This window comes from Eublepharis macularius, chromosome 12, assembly GCF_028583425.1.
Source record: "Eublepharis macularius isolate TG4126 chromosome 12, MPM_Emac_v1.0, whole genome shotgun sequence".
Taxonomy (NCBI): Eukaryota; Metazoa; Chordata; class Lepidosauria; order Squamata; family Eublepharidae; genus Eublepharis; species Eublepharis macularius.
This window is the reverse complement of record NC_072801.1, coordinates 26,625,859-26,646,710: the sequence shown is the minus strand read 5'-3', so window position 1 is coordinate 26,646,710 and position 20,852 is coordinate 26,625,859. Positions and strand designations below refer to the sequence as shown.

Sequence of the window (20,852 nt, the reverse complement as noted above, 5' to 3'; positions counted from 1 at the left end):
TGATCCACTGATAAGACCTTATTTCAGCACGGCACTGTCCGTCAGAATTCCAACCACAATCCAAGGATGGCTGGTAGGCATGCCAGAAAAATCTGTGGCTCAGGAAGAGGAGTGTTCTGACATGCTAAACATCACCCAACATCTTTCCCCAAGTAGCAGCCTGGTTCAAAGGACCAGTGTGTGCAAGTCAGACAAGTAATTTTGCCTCTTCTTTTTCAACGTGGCAACTGAGGGAAGAGTAGCAAGAGCCAAACATAAGATCGCGTGGACTTAAGCCTAGAGATAGGGTCATGACGTTTACACCAGCAACAGTGAAGAGAGCTGGTGCAGTGTAGCATTTAAAACGTCGGTCTAAGACCTGGGAGGCCTAGGTTCGAATCCCTACTCTGCCATGGAGGCCTCTTGGGTGACCTTGGGCCAGTCACTCTCAGCTTAATCTGCCTCATAGAGTTGTTGTCCGGATAAAAATAGAGAAGGGGAGATTGCTGTAAGCTTCTTTGGGCCCCCCACTGGAGAGGAAAAGGGGGTATGAATGAAGTAAATTAAATGATAAAGAAATACCACTTCCTGTGTTTCTGCGCTGGTGTCTAAAATGCCAGTTTCCTGGAAAGATGTGCTAGGGAATGGGGGGGGGGGAGTGGTCTCCTAGCTGCAGATGAGGTCCAAGGTTGTTCTTTTTAACTATTTGTCAGATTTAAACAGGAAGGAATTTAGATGAACTGGGGTTCTCCTATCCCCCTTCCCCCTTTTAAAAAAATGTACCAACTGAAATCTTCCTTTAGCTACCAGCCCTGAGCCAGGTTTCTTTTGGGGGACAGTGTTTCACATTGCTGCAAAAACACAATTTAAAACCGCGCATTGAAGGCATTGTTATTACTGGCTCGTGTCTCTGCATAGACTTGTTTACTGCAGTTCTTGAGCATCATGCGCCTAGGCTTTTGTCTGTTGCAATGTTCTAGTAAACTACAGGGCTTCTGAGACTGGCAACTTGCCATTTGCTCTGACTGAATGGAACTTTTGGACACAAAGAGGCTGTTGCTGATTTCCCCACGCAGCTGAAATAGTGTTGCCAACTTTCCCCCTCAGGAGGGCTCCTGGCAGGAGAAGGGTGCACATCCCCATACGGCAGTCAGGGGCAGGCAGCAGGTGAGCTGGAGAGCAAGCAGAAAGGTTCAGCCCAGTTGGAGCATTTTGCAAAAGCATCAATTTTTTTTTGCGGCTACTTTTTTGTTTCTGGTAGGGCTGTTTTGATTTTTAGTAGCTGCTCTCTAATCATAAATATGGACCAGGTGGAGCTTTTCCTAGCATGCAGATCCAATATTAGCAAAAAATCTTCTGGTATATTGCTTTCTTCTATTTTTATTTGTTTATTTAATCATTTTATACTCCATTTTTCTCCCCAGTGGAGATCCAAACCAAAAGGGAAATTTGCATTTTCCACTATATCCTCACAACAACCCTGTGAGGTATGCTAGGTCCAAGGTCGCTTAATGGCAAAGTGAGGATTTGAACTGGGGTCTTCCCTATTGTAGTCCAACATTCTAATAACTCCATTGCACTTGGTGCAGGATTGCAACTACACACATACACACAAAAATGAAGCTTGCAACCTTTGCAGGGCCAGTTTGGTGTAGGCTTAGTGGTTAGTGTTGGACTAGCATGCAGGAAACGCATGTTCAAAACGTTGTGACTTTGCGCCAGTCTCAGACTCTCAGCCTAGCCTACCTTACAGGGTTGTTGTGGGGATATTGACCAGAGGAGAATGTCAGTTAAAAAGTAAAGTCTCATAAATAAAGAAACTTAAAATGCAAAACTTTATGTATATTTCATTTATATTCCGAGGAACTCCCTCTGCCATTTTGAACAGCAACGATTTTATTGGTTTATTTTTACAGGCTGGGCCCTTCAGAAAGGGTTCTGGGGCCACTGTCTTGTTCTAGAATAAATTTCTACCAGATTAGTCCTATTTCAGAAAGAGTCCAGTAGCACCTTTAAGACTAACCAATTTTATTGTAGCATAAGCTTTCGAGAATCACGTTCTCTTGGTCATGCATCCGACGAAGAGAACGTGATTCTCGAAAGCTTATGCTACAATAAAATTGGTTAGTCTTAAAGGTGCTACTGGACTCTTTTTGATTTTGCTGCTACAGACTAACGCGGCGAACTCCTCTGGATCTATGTCCTATTTCAGTTCTCCCTGCTTTGAACAGGGCGGCTCGAAAATTCAACTAAATCAGCCCGGTCCCTTTAAATTTAAACTCCGCCCCTGTCTTCGCCCAGGCGCTCAACTGAGTGGGCCGCCCTAGGCCCCCATGCTCCACGTGGAAGAAGGAGATCCCCGCCCACATGATGTAATCTTAGACTGGAGCCGTGACGCGAAATCACTCCACTAAGAAACCGCGCTCTCATTGGTTGCCGCCGACTGGCACTACGGGCAGTATTTCCCGCTTCTCAACCAAGCTTTCCCTAGGGGGCATTCCTGCTTTCGCTCCATCCTATTGGATGGTTATCTGGGAAAATGGCCACGCCCAGCCAGGGCCGATTGGTATTAACCCTTTCCCTGCCTCCCGCCAGATCGATTAGCTCCCCAACCCTAGAAGGAACGACGTGCAGCCTTTTTGCGGTTTGTATGTGCGTACAAAGGCAAATAGCTCTGCAAAGCTATTCACTGCTGCGAGACTACGTTGGCCTGGAAGGCTGCTTTGTTTAATTAAAAACCATTGCACAGAGACATGGGATGGTTTGTGCAAAGCTATCTGAGAGAACCTCCATGTTCAGAAGCAGTATGCTCCTGCCTTCATTCCTGGAATCTGGCCTTGGTGCAGTCAGTGTTTGAGGATGGGAGCTTAGGTGCAAGGAGGTTCTAAGCCTAGCCTTTTCCCTGACCTGACAGCTTTCTGGCTGCAGGGACTTTAAAAATACAACCGTAGCCTCTCTAGTGGTACAGCCCATATATCGACTAGAATGAATTCAGCCTAAAGAAGAATTTTGGCGAACTGGACAACTTGCCACAATGGCTGATTCCGCACACGTTGGATAATGCACTTCCAATCCTCTTTATAGATCATTTGGAACTGATTTTTTCCTGTGTGGAACAAAAAATCCACCTCAAAGGATTGATAAAGTGCATTGAAAGTGCATTATCCAACCTGTGCAGAATCAGCCAATGTTTTGCGTCATGTTCCTAATAGAAGTTGTTAGGTGCGCGGGGGGGGGGGGTGTTTTGGGTCGTAGTAGTCAGGGGTAGGCTGCCTCTGCATAAGGGGGTTCCATTTAGCCGCTCTTGACCTCTCTCTCAAAAGCCCTAGGTGGAAGACCTCTCCTTGCCTACAGACAGCCCCCCAACCTTAAACAACTTCTCACTTACAATCATGAATCGGCTAGCTGAGTCACCAGCACAGGTACCAGGCCCTGCAACAGACCCAGATGCTAGCTTTGCCCTTATATCTAACCAGGGAATACAATTACAGGACCCAATGGCATCAACTAGACTGTCTCTGGCTCTTACAGCTGCTCATCCTCCAATGTGATATATGCCCTCATGTGCCAACAATGTCCATCTGCTCTGTACATTGGACAAACCAGCCAACCTCTATGCAAAAGAATAAATGGACACAAATCTGACATTAGAAATGGCAACGTCCAGAAACCAGTGGGAGAACACTTCAATGTACCAGGACATTCCATCAAAGACTTAAAGGTCACTGTAGTTCAACAGAAACCTTTCAAAAACAAAATCCAACGGGAAGCTGCTGAATTGGAATTCATATGTAAATTTGACTCTGTCAAGCTGGTACTGAATAGGGACTATGAATGGTTATCTCATTAGCAGAGGTAACTGATTTCCTCAACAGAAGCAAACTGATCTCCATATCAGAAGGAGCTGTTTGCATCTCCATATCAGAAGGAGCTGTTTGCATCTAGTCTGCCCTCCCCTCTCCTCCTCTATATCTGGCCATAGATGCAGAGGAGTTAGCCGTGTTAGTCTGTGGTAGCAAAATCAAAAAGAGTCCAGTAGCACCTTTAAGACTAACCAATTTTATTGTAGCATAAGCTTTCGAGAATCAAGTTCTCTTCGTCAGATGCCTGATACAGAGACTGGTCAAATACAGAAGAGGAGGAGAGAGAAGAGGCAATTAGGGGCATCTGACTAAGAGAACTGTGATTCTCGAAAGATTATGCTACAATAAAATTGGTTAGTCTTAAAGGTGCTACTGGACTCTTTTTGATTTTGCTACTACAGACTAACATGGCTAACTCCTCTGGATCTTCGACCCATAGCAATTGACAGACCAGCGGGGGAAAGTGCAGCCCTCTAGAGAGACCAGTCTTGCGTCTTGTAGCGGGGAGTCATGTAAGCTAACAAGCTACGGATTCGACACGTTTGTTTCAGCGGCTCGCCAAAGGGGGGCGGGGAGGGTCCGGACTGAAGGACTATTTGAGTGGAAAGAAACGTAAATCTCTCGGATGTGGGAATCCTTTTTTTTCCCCGCGGCCATGCATGGGTTAAAGGGGAGGAGACGAAAACAGCACGGCAGCCACGCGGTCCCAGTGTTTTCCCCTTTTTGCCTTTTCATGCTATGCCCCCTCCCCGGAGTATAATAATTCGGATAAATAATGCGATTCAGCCCCCCTCAGTTGCAAGTAGAAGCGAAAGCGACCGCGGCTTTCAAAGGCTCGCATTGTTCCGGGAACGTTCCTAAGCTGCTCTCCCCGCAACGCACGTGCAATAAAGCTGCTAATTCTCACGAGCGAGAAGACGAAAAGGCATCTCTCCGTGGAGAGCGGGGGAAAGTTTTTCACCCTGGGGCAAGCGTTACAAAACCAGCAGGTTCCTGAACTGTCCGTCCTCCTGTGCACACACCCCATATACACAATCACATACACTACTTGCAGAAATTCAACAGGTGCAGCGGCATGGGGAACTGCGGGGAGGGGAAATGGAGACGCGCCACTCCCTCCCCATATATGTTTCCCCCCATGCTCTGCCCAACCCTGGTGCAAGCGTTTCTAAGGAGTAAGCCCTATGAAAAGCCAGCAGGGTCCGACTTCTGAGCAAGCATGCTTAAGGATCGCGTTTTCTGACGCTTTGCTAGATTTGCGTTTGTGTGCCTTATTGCATTCCAAGTGTGGTCTCTCTCCAGTTTTCCTTATATTGCAAATAGAAGGATTCAGCAAATACAGCTGAAATTGGGATGGGGGGGGGGGTGTTGACAGATTTCCTTTTGAAAGCAGGGCTGGGGAGGCGGGATCCAAAGCTGAAGCTCCTCCCCACCTTCCCAGTAGCTGCCAGGAGCTCCAGTTTACAACTCTCTTGGCTTCCTCCCCCCTCCCCTCCAGATCCAGTCATGGAAGAAGTGGGGGTGGGAAGCGGCACACAGCTAGTACCCACCAGCCCATAAGCGTGCTGCTGTTTTGTCTGGGGCGGGGGGCAGAGTGGATGGATTTGAAACGCGTGGATTCTCTGATTGCCTAACAAAACGCGTCTCGCCTCCAAGTGTCATCCGGTTAATTTTTTTTTTTTAAATAACTTTATTATTTATTGGTGGGGGGGGATTTTTCTTGGAGAGTGCGGCGGTGGAGGGGGAGGGGGGGTCGCCAAGATGAACAGCCTCCCCTTCGAGGACGCTTCTTTGGACAGCTTGGATCCTTCGCTGACGCTCAACGAATCCAGCGAAATTGACACGGCTCTCTTGAGTGACATTGATGGTATGTACAAGGATGGGGGAGGGCATAAAGGGGCTGCTCTTCCTGTCCCTTGGCCTGAACTTTGGAGCAAAAAGATCCACCGCGGAGGGGGGGAAGCCACTGGAAAAGATCCCCTCCCCTTGCCGGAGTAGAATGGGGGGACTGTGTGCGACTGGCAACCAGAGAATCTCTCTTCCTATACCAAGGAGGGCAGAGGCATATTTTTTCCTGGGGAGGGGGACTTGGGTGCTTTTATTTTCAAAGCCGGCTGCTTTGGCTTTTCTCACACGGCCCTTCCTTGCACATGCTCAAATCTCCCCTGCCCGCCCCAGCAACATCTTCCAGAGGAAAAGCGTGCTGGAAATCGCAGCCCTTCTGCGTGCAGAGAGAGGGAGAGAAGACTAACAACGTCCAGGCGTTGGGGAACAGAGAACTCGGCTGCGGGAGCGCGTGCAGGCGCGTGCATGCTCTTCCGAGGCCTGATGTGGGGTGACTGGACCGTGTGGTTTGCACTGGATCCACACCTCCCCCCCCTTACACCTGCTAATCCAGGAGATCAACTTTGGACTTTTGATGCAAGCTTTTTTTTTAATTTAAGGGGTGGGGGCCCGGTTGTTTGGTCGGCTGCTAACCCCAAGGAATGCCGGACTAATATTTGGTGGGAATTCACCCCCCCCATATTCTTGTTCTGTTGCTCAATGCCCCGCCCACTCTTCCCCACAGGGGGCTGACGTCACCAGCGGGGTTACTGTCGGTCGTTCCCTCTAGCAGGAGGGAGTTCAGCCCCTTACGCAAGGCAGGGGTGGCTGCAGGGCGGAGCTGCCTGGAGGGAAGCGCCGGCCGCCCAGTCCCTTTCGGGGCCCGACTGTTCAACCCTGCGGTGCAAGTTGACCTCCCCCCCCGCCACCGCTTTCCTTGCTGCGTTTGCAAAAAGTGAACCCCGGCTAGACCCGTGGGAATCTGTCGTGGGAATGCGCAAGCAGGAGCAGAACGCCTGCAGGGCAAATGCCTTTGACAAGGAACGCTTCCCAGTCGCCTTCCTTTTGCCAGCCTGTCTGGCTGCAAGGAGGGTCGGGCTCAGAAACCTATTAACACATGCATAGAAGAGGAGATTTGGGGCTTGTGTACTGAGTCAGGTGTAGAATCCTGCTGTCCTCCTTTTGCAACTGCTGTTCAGACCTTTACCTGTACAGTATCTTGCACTGCAGTCCTAAGCAGAGATGGCTCATACCCTGGAAATCTAGTTGGTATTTAAGATGCTACTAGACCTGGGTTTTGCTCTTCTTCTACAGACCAGCACAGCTATCCGCTTGAAGCTATCTTCTGGTGGAGTGCCCTCAAGTCATAGTAGACTTATGGTGACCCCTGGTGGGGCCTTCATAGCAAGATACTAACAGAGGTGGTTTGCCATTGCCTGCCCCTGCAACCCTCATCTTCGTTGGAGGTCTCCCATCCAAGTATTAACCAAGGCCGACTCTGCTTAGCTTCTGTGTGTGTGTGTGTGTGTGTGTGTGAGAGAGAGAGAGAGAGAGAGAGATGTGCTGTCAAGTCACCTTCGCCCTATGAAGGAAAGACCTCCAAAACGTCCTATCATTAACAGACTTGCTCAGATCCTGCAAACTGGAAGACGTGACTTCTTTGAGTCATCTCACTTTAGGTCTTCTAAGCCTGTGTTATTGGAAGGGTATACCTCTGCTCAGGATTGCACTGTTGGTTTGTGCATTTATTAATTTATTTACTTCACCTTTTTTCCTAATGGGGACCTAAAGTGGTGTATATCATTCTCACCTACTTCCATTTTTATCTTTATAGCAACCCTGCATTGTAGGTTCGGCTGAGAGTGTGTGGCTGGCCCCTGTCACCCATGGCTGAGTGGGGATTTGAACCTGGGTCTCCTAGATCCTTTCCATTTCATCCTCACAACAACCCTGTGAGGTAGTTGAGGCTGAGAGAATGTAACTGGCCCAAGGTCATCCAATGAACTTCCATGGCAGTATGGGGAGAGTCGAACTGCGTCTCCTAGATCCTAGTCTTGACATTTAGGTTAATGTAATTATATGCAATGCTGTATTTCAGAGGAGAGGAGGCAAAACCACCCTAGTGCCTCACCCTCTTTCAGGTTTTGCAAACCTGGTTTTACACCTACTGTCTTCTAATGCAGGCGATCCCATGTCATCAAGAGAAAGAAGATGGGGTAGTGGGGGGAAGAGTTGGAACAGGATTATAATGAAAAGCGATTAAAAGAACTTTCTCTACCTCTCCATTAATTCTCAAACTCAGGATCATCCAAATAAATTAAATTGGCAATAAATCCTGGAGATATGATTCACTGCTCCAGGATTTTGGGATGGTTACTGATTTAAGTTTGGGAATCCATCTGTGGCTATTAGCCAAGACAGCTCAGTGGAAACTCCACATTCAGAAGTAGTGTACCTCAAATAAATAGAAACAAACAGTGGCGGGTGGCTGTTCCTGCTTTGCTTACGAGCTTTTTGGAGGTATCTAGCAGACCACTGTTGGAGACAAGATGTTGGGCTGGCTTAATGCAGCAGGGCTGCTCATGGGGTATATATGGCCTTCTCAAGACCATAATTATTCAGAAGTACACAGGACAAAACAAGTCTATCTAATCTTGGTTAGCTTGTGTTTTGTTCTGGTCAGCTCCAATCGGGTGTGTTTGAAGATCTACCCAAGAGCTTATTTTGTTGTTGTTGTTGCACATTTCTTCTTGTCTCGACAGAATCATATGGCTCTGGTTCCTCCTCACTTTCCAATAGCAAACGTGCTCCTCCTGTGATGACCACAGGAATTTAGGTGCGGAAGGACTATTGCAGTTTCCAAGCATTGCAAGGAAGCTCTCCTGATTTTCATAAGCTGCTTTGGCCAGCATTTTATGGCAAATCCAGCATCTTGTGAGCCGGTAGTGGTTAGCGTGCCAAACTAGAATCTGGGAAGTGTGGGTTGGAATTCTGCGTCTGCTAGGAAAGCTTGCTGAATGACCTTAGGCCAATCAATCTGTCTCAGCCTGTGCTACTTCTCAGAGTTGGTGCGAGGATAAAGTGGAGGCACACAGAACAATATCTTCCTCCCTGATTTCCTTGAATTAATTAAATAAATAGTTACGAGAGAGGTGCTAAGATCCAGGAAAACTTGCTTAGAATGTATCTATATCCTTTTGCTAGCCACCTGTTCAACCATGGGTGGGTGGAAATGAGCGTCCATCCATGGTAGCAGAAACTACCCTGGGGAAATGAATAGCCACCCCCTGCTGTTCCCCAAATGGGTGCCATGAACTCGTGCATATGAGCCTCAAGCTGCAGTGGTTTTGTCAAACACCTGGCCTGCTAGCTTGGATAAAAGGGGGGTGACCACTGTTCCTTTGCCCCCACCTCATCAACTTTGGTGGCACAAGCACATTTTGTCCTCACTGCTTGAAACTGCTCTGCCCTGGAATCTCTCGATGGCTGATGTAAGTATTGACAGTTTGAAACAGGAAAGAAAAAGCCCCCCCAAAACACCCCAATCCTTACAAAGCTCTAAATAAAGGGAGCGACAGGTGGCAATTCTTGAAGCAGGTGTGTGGAAGGGGGGTAGTGGACACCAAGCTCCCAGCAGCATTTGGTCCTCTGGCATGCAGCTGGGTACCCTGATAGAGATCTGCCAGGGTGGAAGTGGGAGATGGGCTGTGCTACAGTAGATAAATGGGTGGGAAAGCACTGGTGGAACTCCCAGCACCTGTTGACATTCTGGGCTGGGGCCTCATTCTGGTACCCACATGGCAGTGGATAGGCCCAAGGCAGTTGGCAAATCTGGTCTGCAATGGGACCAGATGAGCCCTTCTCTTTCCCCCTGCATGGAGGGGGGCGGGGATTGCATTGCAGAGTGCCACCTGCTACTGGTGATGGATCAGGTTCATCTCTTAATTTTCCCATCAAAGACTTGCATTGGGATCTTGGGGCTTGCAAAACACTGTGGACAAACAGGGCTGTGTGTGCTTGTGTAGGTGTAGAAGGGAATGGAGTTATACAACATTAGCCTCTGTGATTGGTTGCCAATAAGAAACCGCCAGATTGGTCAGTCTAGCATTAAATACTAGGAAAATGCAAAGGAAGTCCAGGGGCACGTTAAAGACTAACAATATTTATTTCCGCATGAGCCTTCAATATGAATTTCATTTTATTCCACTCTGAATGCTCATGTGGGCCTACACACTGTTAGCATTTAAAGTGCCCTGGGATTTTGTTTTATTTTGCTTGAGCCACAGAAGACAGCCTTCTGCCCTCAGCCACAGAGCCTGACTGTCAAGAATTTGTGCCGGAGAGGGCTCGTTCCAGGTCTGGATTTGTGTCTGGTTCCATGCAATCCTCATTGTTACATGACAATGGTTTAGTCCATAGGGTGGTTCAGAAAACCCCTCTGGGGCTTTTGTGTTGGGCTCGCAGCAGCTTGGGCTGGGCCAAAGCCAGAGGCTTGGTGGAGTCCTGGCAATCAGTGCTGTGGGCACAGGAGGTGATGCCGGTCATGCTGGTGAGGGCAGAGAACCAAGTGAGGCCCTGCAGTTCCTCTGTGCCCGCTTTTTGCCACTCCAATCACTTTGGGTGGCTTTGCCCAAGAACTGTCCCTTCCGTGCACTTTTGGGGGTGAGTGCCGTGTGATTCTGCCAACCCTGCCGTTCCTGCGGTGCTCATATATTGTTTTTCCCACTTCCCTGCCTGAGCTTTGTAGGCAAGCTCTTAACTTTTTGGAACTGGGTTCAGATCCTTTGCACTGGTCTGGAATTTGGGCAAATGTCCAATAGGCAGCCTTTGTATTCAGGAAGAGGTTAGACTAGGTACATGAAGTTGCCAGGAAACAAGTCCTCTGAAGAGCCCCTCTTTTGTTTGCAAGCAGAACACGCCGAGATGCAGGCAAACAGGCAGCAGTTCACTTTGGAGAAGGGCGACTTTGGTGCTAAGCAAGTATGGATCACTCTCCACATGCAGTGGAATGCTTTAGGGTACATATGGTGGGTTCCCTTTTTCAACGTTCCTTTGTATCAAAAACTCCCTGCAAGAAAAAAACTAGCCCAGCTTTCTTGTTGTGTTGCTTTTCTCCTTGCAGTGAGTTGGGGATCATTCAAAGCTGGTATTCTTCCACTTCATTCTGCTGCAAGCATAGCTCTTTGCCTTCCATGAAGGGTTTGCTGATCTTTGGTGAGGTGCAGAATCATGGCATAGCACAGCAGGATTCCTGCACCATTGGTTTTCCAAGTGGCAGCTGTCCCTTGCATTGAGCAAGCTTGTGTTGCTAATAGCCCCCCCCCCAAAAGCAAACACATTCTTGTGATTTCAAAAGGTAATTTGGAGTCAATCGCTCTTCAGACATGGACTTTGTCATGAGGCAAAGGCCAGTTTCATTTTTGGGAGGTGGGCAGGGGCATGTCTGCATTCTCTCAGGCCACAGAGACCTATCTGGCAGGGCTTATGTTTGGGTGCCACTGGTGAAGGACAAATTTTTGTTGCTGTTTCCAGTTGTTCTTGTTCCTCTCAATTCTTTTGGTCATTTTGTCCCCATCCCACTGATGTCTATAGCTAAAAATGTACCTTTTAAATTGTATTCAATTATCCCATTTACACTGCACTTCTCTCCCTATTGGGGACCCAGAGTGCTCCCAACATTTTCTCCTTCTCTATTTCATCCTCACAACAACCCTGTGAGGAAGGGTAGTCTGAGTCACCCACCAAGCACCCCAGACAGAGGAGGGATTCAAACCTGAGTCTCCCAGGTCAGGTCTAACACTCTAACCTTTACACCACAATGGTGCGGAAGTCAGTCTCTCCTTTTTCCACTTGTTGGACTCCTTTTCACCAAATTGCATCTTCTGATACTTAGGCCCTGTGCAAGGTCTTCACTTACCCCGGCCATTTCATGGATTTGATTTTGGTCTCTCTGTGACTGACCCTCCCTTTCAATGGTAACAAAAATAATCAAGATTTGCAGCACTGATCCCTATAAGAAACAATGAATATGCATGGACTTTTTTCGCTTTGAATAAACACAACCAAGTTATGGGGTGGGAGAGGACAGTACTTGGTAGAGGGTTGTAAAATGATGAAATGGATTCCCCCTCCCCCTTCCTTCACCTAATACTAGAACTTGGGGGTCCACCCAGTAAGATTGGTCAACATTTGGTGAACCTTTTGGAAGTAACTGGAACTCATTACCATAATATGCAGTGGTGCCTGCTTAGAATTTTTCAAAAGGATGTTATAAGTCTTGTAGGGGTATGGATCTGTGAAGAGCTATTGACTATGATAGTTAAATGGAACTTCCATGGACAAAGAGAGTATACCTTTGAGTACTAGATACTGTGTGCAGACGTAGAGGGATGTTGTTCCTTACTTGTGTGTGTCCTGGAAATGACTAGCTGGCTGCAGCTAGGCATTGATCCAGGACAAACACACATTGATCCAGAAAAGCAACTCTTGACATTCTCAAAGTTAGAAACGTTTTTTGCTTCTTAGCCAATGGTGGGATGGTGCCAGGCAACTGCCTGCCAGCCAGTGAAACATTTATCCTCCTTTTCCATAAGCTGTTCTCTTATGGCATTGCATATTGCTGAGTTTTGTTTCGAAAGAGGTTGAGGGTTTGTTGGGAAGATTGCCAGCTCTTTTACCCACTCTTTTTCTGGTCAGTTGGCAACCACGTGCAAATCTTGACGTGAGGGGTCTGTATGCCAGATATTTTTATGTAATTTATTTAAAGCATTTATGAGCCACCTTTCTACCTTATGGCCCTCAAGGTAGCTTGCAATTGACATAAAAACATATTAAAAACTCAATTTAAACTCACTATCTAAAACATACAATCAAATGCAGTTCTGCAGTTCTACAGATGCAACATAAAATATATACAGCGGTCAGATTTATAGTGAATGGGATGGAAGCCATGCTCATCATGAAAAGAATAATCAGAGGAAATAATCCGAGAGCTAAAAAGCTACCCCAGGAATTAACAGGGGTCTTTGCTATCTGCATACCAGCTGCTTTCCAAAAGCATCCAGCTCTGGGTGGGTTAACCTGGCCACTGACCTAAAGTAACCCCTCCCGCCAGTGTTGCAGAGCTGAAGGGGTTAATCCGGGATGCACGGCAGTAACCCCGGGTGCCATTCACCTTGGAGGCTGCAGCAGGCGGAAAGGCCTGTACGTCTGGCTGGTTAGCAGCCGGCCGGGCCCTGATTGGCTCCGGCTGGATCACCTCATGCTAAATCCGTGATTCACAATTCCTCCCTCATTCCAGCGGGCTGGGGGTGGAGTGAAAGGAGGAGGAGAGGCTTTTCATCAAGGGAGACAGAGCAGTCCTTTTAAATATATATATATATTTCCAGTCCCAAGTTGCACACTTTTTCAAAACAAGCAGAGATGTCCTCCTAATTGGCACATTCCTAGACAGGGTTCTGTGACTTCTCTGCCAGGGCGCTTGGGGACCAGCCGGGATGGATTGCACTTTTGAAGGTACCCCCTTTCCCCTCCCTTGGGAGGCATTTTTATTTCCAGATGTGCTACCCTCTGTCTTCCTGCAGATGTGCACCTTTTTCCACTGGTGGGTTATCAAGTGCGCCAGTGGTGAGTGGCTTTGGGGGACAGTGAAGAGGATGCAGCTGGTGGGTGCTGCAGTTCAGTCTGCATTGGAGACTCAGCTGGGGTTGCTTTGCATGAGGGTCAAAGTGATTGAAAGGGGAACGATTCTGAAGGCGAGCTCTGTGGGACAGGGATCTCTCTCCTCCCTGCTTTTGGGAACTTGTTGCAAGTCCTTTAAAGAAAATAAATGAATGAATGTCTCCGTTGTTTTAATTTCATTTCCTTTGGGCTAACTTTTGACACTTCACATGCTGTTGAGGTGACTGAATTTCACACTGGAAAAAAACAGGGACCCGTATGGCAAATGGGAAACTGACGGGATGGAGCCTCCAGATGGCATGAGAGAATCTCCAAATTGTTCAGACGATCAGAAGTTTGTTTAAATGGGAGCTCTGCTTGTGTAAAACTGCCAGGGCATATACATGTTATGTTCAGGCAAGAGGAGAACTCAAGAGGGGGTGCACAGGCGGGAAGCCTAAATTCGTTTCCCCTTACTTCAGCCCTCTTACTCACGATTGCCATCTCCTTCCCTATTTGCCCCAGGTATCTTTCTCTTCCTGGACGCCTCTGCAAGCCCATACTGAATCTCCAGGTGGATGCCCTGATGCACCCTGTCATTACAATGGCAGTTGAAATTCAGGCAGTATGGTGCAGTGGCTAGAGTGATGGACTAGGATCTGGGCAACCCTGCTCTGCCCTGGAAGCTTGCTGGGTGACCTTAGGCCAGTCACATACTCTCAGCCTAGCTTACCTCTCAGGGTTGTTGTGAGGATAAAATGGAGGAAAGGAGAATGATGTAAGCTGCTTTGGGTCCTCATTGGGGCGAAAGGCAGAGTATAAATGAAGTAAAATAAACTAATAAAATGGGCATGGGAGTGTTTTTGCTCTACAAAATTTATTTTTGACGTTTCATTTTCCTGCAAACCTGGGTGTTCCCCTGGGTTTTCAAACTCCCAAAGCAGTGTCAGATAGAATGATGGACTAAGATCTGGGAGAATCAGGTCCAAATCCCGACTCTTCCAGGGAAGTTTGCTCAGGGACTTTGGGCCAGTCACATTCTCAGCCTTGCCTACCTCACAGGGTTGTTGTGAAAATAAAACAGAAGGGGAGAATGTTGTAAGCTGCTTTGAGACTCCACTGGGTGGGGTATAAATGAAGTAAATAAATGGAATAAACAGCTGCTGTGGCTGGCCCCATTGTGCAGATTTATCTGTCTGCACAGTAGCTGGTTCTGTGATATTAAATACAGCAATGATACAGAGATTGAGTCAACAGCAGGTTTAATAATGGCGTTCTGTTCATACAAATATATTCATGATAATGAACTCGGGTCTGGGTTATGATTTGAAGAGATTATAATAACACCGTGAAAGCTAAACAGTTCTAGATCCAGTAGGAACCATATGGAAGTGCTCAAAGTTGCTGACAAGAAGGATTTCATCCTAAAATATAATCTAGCGTGGGGTTGTTGATTCTTGGCCCAGCTCCCAGCTGTGTGCCTTTGCAAATACTGGCAGGGTTATGTAGCAAATTCTGGATTATTTTGGAGCATTGAAGGACCTGAACTTCGAGCACCTTATGGGCCATCAACAGTTGCCAGAGAAGCAAATTTGCATCAACAGTGTAAGGCTATGTATTGTGTTAACTGAGTTTGTGCATCTCCTATGCACTTATCTCTGATACGTACAAATCCAAATTCTGCAGTGTGGATAATTTCTGTACTTTTATGTACATTTTCTAGGTTTGATCTGTTAGGCTGGGGTAGCGTGACATTCCGTACAGAATCTTCCTGCTACTTTGGTGTATGCTGGTGAAGCACTTGGACGTCAGGTGTTTTCCCACGGTTGCTGCTGTCGTGAGAATAGGCCTGCAGCTTCCCATAGTTTTTAGACTCATGAATGATCCCAAAGGATGTTAGCTGGTTTAGGCGGATAGTTGCTTTTTGGTTGTAATCTAGATGACCATCTGCTTGCCGTGTGATTGCTGGCTTGTGAAACTGGGGAATGAAATGGGAACAGGTCCCTGGTGGAAGAAGTTGCAGATACATATGAAGCTGCATTGTATTGAATCAGACTGTGAGTGCATCTAGTTCTGACTAGCAGAGGCTCTTTAATGACTCGGGCAGAGACAGGGTTTTTCCAGAACTGGCAAGTGGAGCTCCTTAATGGGAAATGCCAGAGATAGAACCCTGGACCTTATACATGCACACAAAATGCTCTGCAACTGAGCCGTTCCCAGCAACAGATGCCAAGGTTCCCTTCCCAAGTACATATCAAATGTCAAAGGACACCTCTGGCCCTTCAGGCAAAGACTGGGAGGTTAATTTCCAGAAACTGATTAAGTTCTGGGATGCAAAAGTGCTCTATGACCAGGATTTCCTGTTTGCAGAGGCAACATGCAAACTGCACTATGCATGTGCTTAGAGTCACCATTTTCTTTACATTTGAATTGACATTTTCCAGGGCTAAGGGAAATAAAATAATAAAAGTTCTGCAACTGAAGAGGGGGGTGGGATCTGGTGCAGCCTGGTTTAGATATAAATTTCTAATCTCCGTGTGAAATAGAAGATTGGAAATATCCTAGTACCAAAATCAAGGACAGCTGTGGTTGGCTGTATAGATGTTGGCATGTTTATTTTCTTTATTTCCTTTATACGTCGCCTTTCTCCCCAACCAAAGTGGTTTACATCATTCTCCTCCTTTCTATTTTTCTCACAACACCCCCCTGTGAGGTAGGTCAGGCTGTGAATGTGTGATCGTCCCAAAGACACCTGGCAAACTTTTGTGGTGCTGACACACAAACTCATCTAAATGAAAACAAAGTCTGGTGGTGGTGGTGGAATTCAGCACAACTATAGGTACTATGCTGTTGGGCTCAAAGCATCAGAGGGACTGGGGAGACTCGTGTTCCAATCCCCCTCTTCATGAAAGTCACAGCATGACCTTGGACCAATCCCTCTTCAGCCCAGGGTTTTTTTTCAGCAGGAACGCGGGGGAACGGAGTTCTGGAACCTCTTGAAAATGGTCACATGGCTGGCGGCCCCACCCCCTGATCTCCAGACAGAGGGGAGTTTAGGGGCAATCTACACTCCCCTCTGTCTGGAGATCAGGGGGCAGGGCCACCAGCCATGTAATCATTTTCACCGAGGGCAATTTAAACTTTTAACCCCCCCCCCTTTCTCCAGCTGACCCAAAGTGACATCATTGTGTGGTCTTGAGTTCCACCACCTCTTTTCCCAGAAAAAAAGCCCTGCTTCAGCCTAACCTACCTCACAGGGTTGTCGTAAGATTAAAATGGCAGAAAGGAAAATCCTGCGCTCTTGGGATGAAGAGTGGAATAAAAATCTAGATAAGAAAAGAATCCAAACGGGCCTAGTGAACTGCAGTGTTTGAGGCCTTCTTTCATATAATACTGTGTTTTGTAATTCTAGACAGGCAGCCGCGTTTTAACTGTAGCAGAAAAATAAAACAGGAGTCCAGTGGAATTTTAAAGCCTGTTTCCAGCAGTAGTTTTTGTGGGTCAGAGCTCACTGCATCAGATGCACCAAACATACATCCTTTAGGCTGGACAAGATGTTACAAAGAGAGGCAGGTGTAGAATGAGAGCCAATCCAAATGGTAATTGGTTCTCTCAGAAATTTGGTGGACTGTGTTGTAAACATAGGCATGAAAATGAACCTGAGTGAGACCCATCAAAATCAGTATGGTCTGCTCTTAGGGATCCCATTCCCCTGGTGGGAGTGGGGTTGCTCCTAGCCTCAGCCCTCTGCCACCGCTCACCTGGCCAGTGGAGGGAAAGACAGGCTGTTTCCACACGGCTTACCTTATTCTGCAAAATAGCGAAATCTCACGCAAAATCTCGTGAGAAGACGCTGTTATTGCATCTTCTCGCGTGATAACAGCGTCTTCTCGTGAGATTTCGCTATTTTGGAGAATAAGGTAAGCCGTGTGCAAACGGCTACATAGTGAATGGCCCCAGAAGCCCGACAGCATGCTCCCGTGTGCTCCAGAGCACTTCCTTGTTACGTCAGGAATGACATAATTCCTGGCACAAGTGAAGGCCCCTGCGCAACCCTGTCTGCTCTGGCTGGCCGTGGTTCTCCAGCGTCTCAGGCAGAGATCTTTCAGATCCCCTTTTAACTGGAGATGCCAGGACCTTCTGCATGCAAAGCTCTTATTCAGCAATGGCCACCCCTCTATCCAGTAGTATTTGGCGTTGCGTTTTTTCTTGCCCCGTGAATAGGGGCTGTAGTGGGGTGAGGCTGTATTTGAACAGGAGAGGAGGAACTGCAGCATAAAAATACATGCTGCACTTCATGGCTATCACACAAAGTTTTGCATTACAAAATGCAGAGCATGGCTAATGGGGAAATTAAACCAAAGGCCTTATTTTGCTCTGCTACTAGTTACTACTTAAATGAAGGCATACTGGTAGCAATTCACAGAAAAGAGATTTCTGATGTGCAGGAACAGAAATCCCAGCTCATGTGAGTGCCCTTCTTTTCTTTGTGTTTTACAGACATGCTTCAGTTGATCAACACGGAAGATGCCGATTTCCCCAGTCTATTTGATGCACCGTTCGGTGGGAATGCAACTCCGGATCCCAACCTGCACGGGTCCAGTTTGTTTGGCAGCTACCTGGGGACCCGCAGCCTCTCGCCCTCTGGCCTTTTCCAGCTTCCAGCTCCAACCCAAGCGAACTTCCAGCCTCTGCCAACAGGCAGTCCCAATGGCAATTCGACCCCCATGGATGTCAAGGAAGAGCCCGCGGCCACGACTGTCAATCAGCCACAAGCCCAGATGCTATCAGCCAGGGGGATGGCAAAGAGTTTTGCTCCAGCATCGCAGGCCCCATTCTCACCGCAGCCATCAATGGGCTTCCCAAGCCAGAATGGTATTCCTGGTGAGGAGGCGGATAATCGGGGCACAGTTTTGGGTGTTGGGCTGGCTGTGATAATGCAATGGTTGAAGAAGAGCCTGTTGTGGGGAGGATTGATACATTAGAAGGGGGAAAGGCTTGATTTGGAGGAAACAGTGTGAGGCAGTGTTGTGCAATGGTCAGAGTAAAACAAAATAGAATTTCAATGGCACCTTAAAGACAACGTTTTCCAGTATGAGCTTTTGTGAAACAGAGTGTCAGGCACTGGAGTTAATGGTTACAGTGTCAGACTAGGATTTATTTAAATATTTATACCCTCCTCTTATCCAAAGCAGTTTGCGACGGTCTCCTTTCTTCCATTTTATCCTTACAACAACCCAGTGAGGTATGTTGGGTTGAGAGTAGGTGACTGGCCTAAGGTCAGCCAAAGAGCTTCCGTGGCAGAGTAGGGATCCAAATCTGGGCCTCCCAACACTCCAGCACTCCAACCAACACTCCAACCACTTGGAGATTCCCGGCTTCTCATCCCCCCTCAGCCACAACTTTGGGCCAGTTGCTCTCTCTCTCTCCCCAACTTTCTGTCTCTTTGGCTAACCTCCCTTGTATGGTTGTTGTGAGGACAGAATGAAAAGGAGTGAACTGTGAAAACTGGTTTCAGCCACTCGGTATAAAGGAGGGATAAAGAGAATGAGCGGGTGCTGTTTTATCAATAACTGTGCATCAAATTGCTACAGGAGGAGAGCAGGTTGATAAGCTGGTACAGTGATAGGTGCACAAATCTGGAACTTGCAACCTCTGCCCTGGATGCTCCTCAGTCTCGATATACAGGAGGAGGAAAGGGATCCTCAGTATGAGCTGATCTATATACAGACGTCTATTCTTAGTTTAATTTCAAATGTTCCAAGACTCATGTCTATGGCATGTCCTACTAATGGTAGAGAGTGCTGTCAAGTCATAGCTGACTTACGGTGACCACTGCTGGGTTTTTAAGGCAAGACACAAACAGAGAGGAGTTGCCATTTCCTCCCTCTGCATAGCAACCCTGGTCTTCTTTGGAAGTCTCCCACCCAATTACTAACCAAGGCCAACCCTGCTTAGCTTTCGAGATGTGATGAGATTGGGCTTGCCTGGGATATCCAGGCCATGGCATGTCCCACTAGGGACTGGGTATCAATTCAAAGGAGTGCAGAGGACCTTGTGCAGTGCACGAGGTAAGTGCCAGGGATTCCACCCTCCCGTCGGGAGGTGAGGGGTACCTAGCAACCCTATAGGTTGCTAGGGCAGGGCAGGTTTGTTGCAAGGACTGTAGGGAGAATGTACAGGAAAGGGGGAAACAATGCTATTTAAATCCTATGACTGACTTCCAAAATGCCACTTAAAAGTGTGCCTGCTTGGACTTAGCTGAGATGGCCAAACTTACAGCGTTAATCAGAGACAAAATGCTCTTTATATTCATGGCAAATGGGAAACCCTTTATGGATGATCTGCGAGAGACAAAGAAAAAAGAATTAATGACTTGTGGTTTTGATTTTTAAGAATAAGGACCTGGGATATCAAGATGATGAGATATAGAAAAAAGGTATCAATTAAACCACTATCTGATTGATACTAAAGGAGGAAGTGTAGTAGGCAAAAAACTGTAATGGATGAATAACGTGCTTATTATGCTTTTGGCCACTGCTGGTTCTTTGTAGTGGTGTTTTTGTTAACTTTCCTTCTTTGCTCTATCTTTTAACTTTTCTACAATAAAAAAAAGTGTGCCTGCTGCTGGGTTGTGAGAAAAGTACAAAGACGATTCCAAAATACAAGGGTCTGCTTTCTGATATGTGAAAAACAGGCTGGGGACAGGGAGTGTGGCTCTGTGGCAGAGCATCTGCTTGGCACACAGAAGGTCCCAGGTTCAATCCCCAGCACCTCCACTTAAAAGGATCAGATGATAAGGAAGTTCTCTGTCTGAGAATCCAGAAAGCTGCTACTAGTCTGAGAGGACAAGACTGACCCCGATAGACCAAGGCTCTGACTCTTTGTAAGGCAGCTTTGTGTGTGTTCGCAGGTGACTGGCTTTAGTTCTGCCTGGTTTTAGAATCGATCCATAGCTGTACATGCTGGTGAACTTCAAATTGTGCACCAGTCTTCCTGTGTTGTGTAATATACGCAGGGCTCATTTCGAGGGGGAACGCGCAGGAACGCAGTTCCGGCATTTCCCCAAAGAGGTCACATGTCAGGTGGCCCTGCCCACCTGACTCTCAGCCATTTTGGGCCTGTTTCAGCCTGGATTGGGGCTGAAATGGCCTGGATCAGGACTCTGACGGGTGGTGGATCACTCTCCTGTTCAGCAGCGGCCCAATCCTGACCATTTTGGGCCCCTTTTCGGCCATTTTCAGCCCCTTTTTGCCATTTTGGGCCCAATTTCGGCCCAGAATGGCCGGGATTGGGTCCAAAGCAGCCAGGATAGGTGATGTCAGGGTGTGTGGCATATGCAAATCAGTTATACTAATGACACATTTCCGGTGATGTCAAGGGGCGTGACATATGCTAATGAGTTGTGCTAATGAGTTCCTTCAGCTCTTTTTCTATGAAATGACCCCTGAATATACGTGTAGTTTTGCTGAGGTTGTCGTGATTGTGGGGGTGGGGGGGTGGGTGCTGCAAAGGCTTGCTGAGAAA

The 20,852-nt window shown here is 47.4% G+C and overlaps 1 protein-coding gene across 2 annotated transcripts in view; it reads left to right on the top strand.

Moving 5' to 3' along the window:
• The first annotated feature begins 5,574 nt into the window (after positions 1-5,574).
• The window catches only part of SREBF1 (sterol regulatory element binding transcription factor 1), a 32,078-nt gene continuing 16,800 nt past the window's right edge, over positions 5,575-20,852 (top strand). Inside the window, exons 1-2 of one of the 2 annotated variants that reach the window (XM_054992741.1) lie at positions 5,575-5,709; positions 17,826-18,209. In XM_054992741.1, the coding sequence (XP_054848716.1) occupies positions 5,604-5,709; positions 17,826-18,209 (490 nt within the window). In that variant the 5' untranslated portion in view covers positions 5,575-5,603. Of the gene's footprint in view, positions 5,710-13,084; positions 13,182-17,825; positions 18,210-20,852 lie in introns of those variants that run through there. The other variant, XM_054992742.1, reaches the window with a different exon arrangement.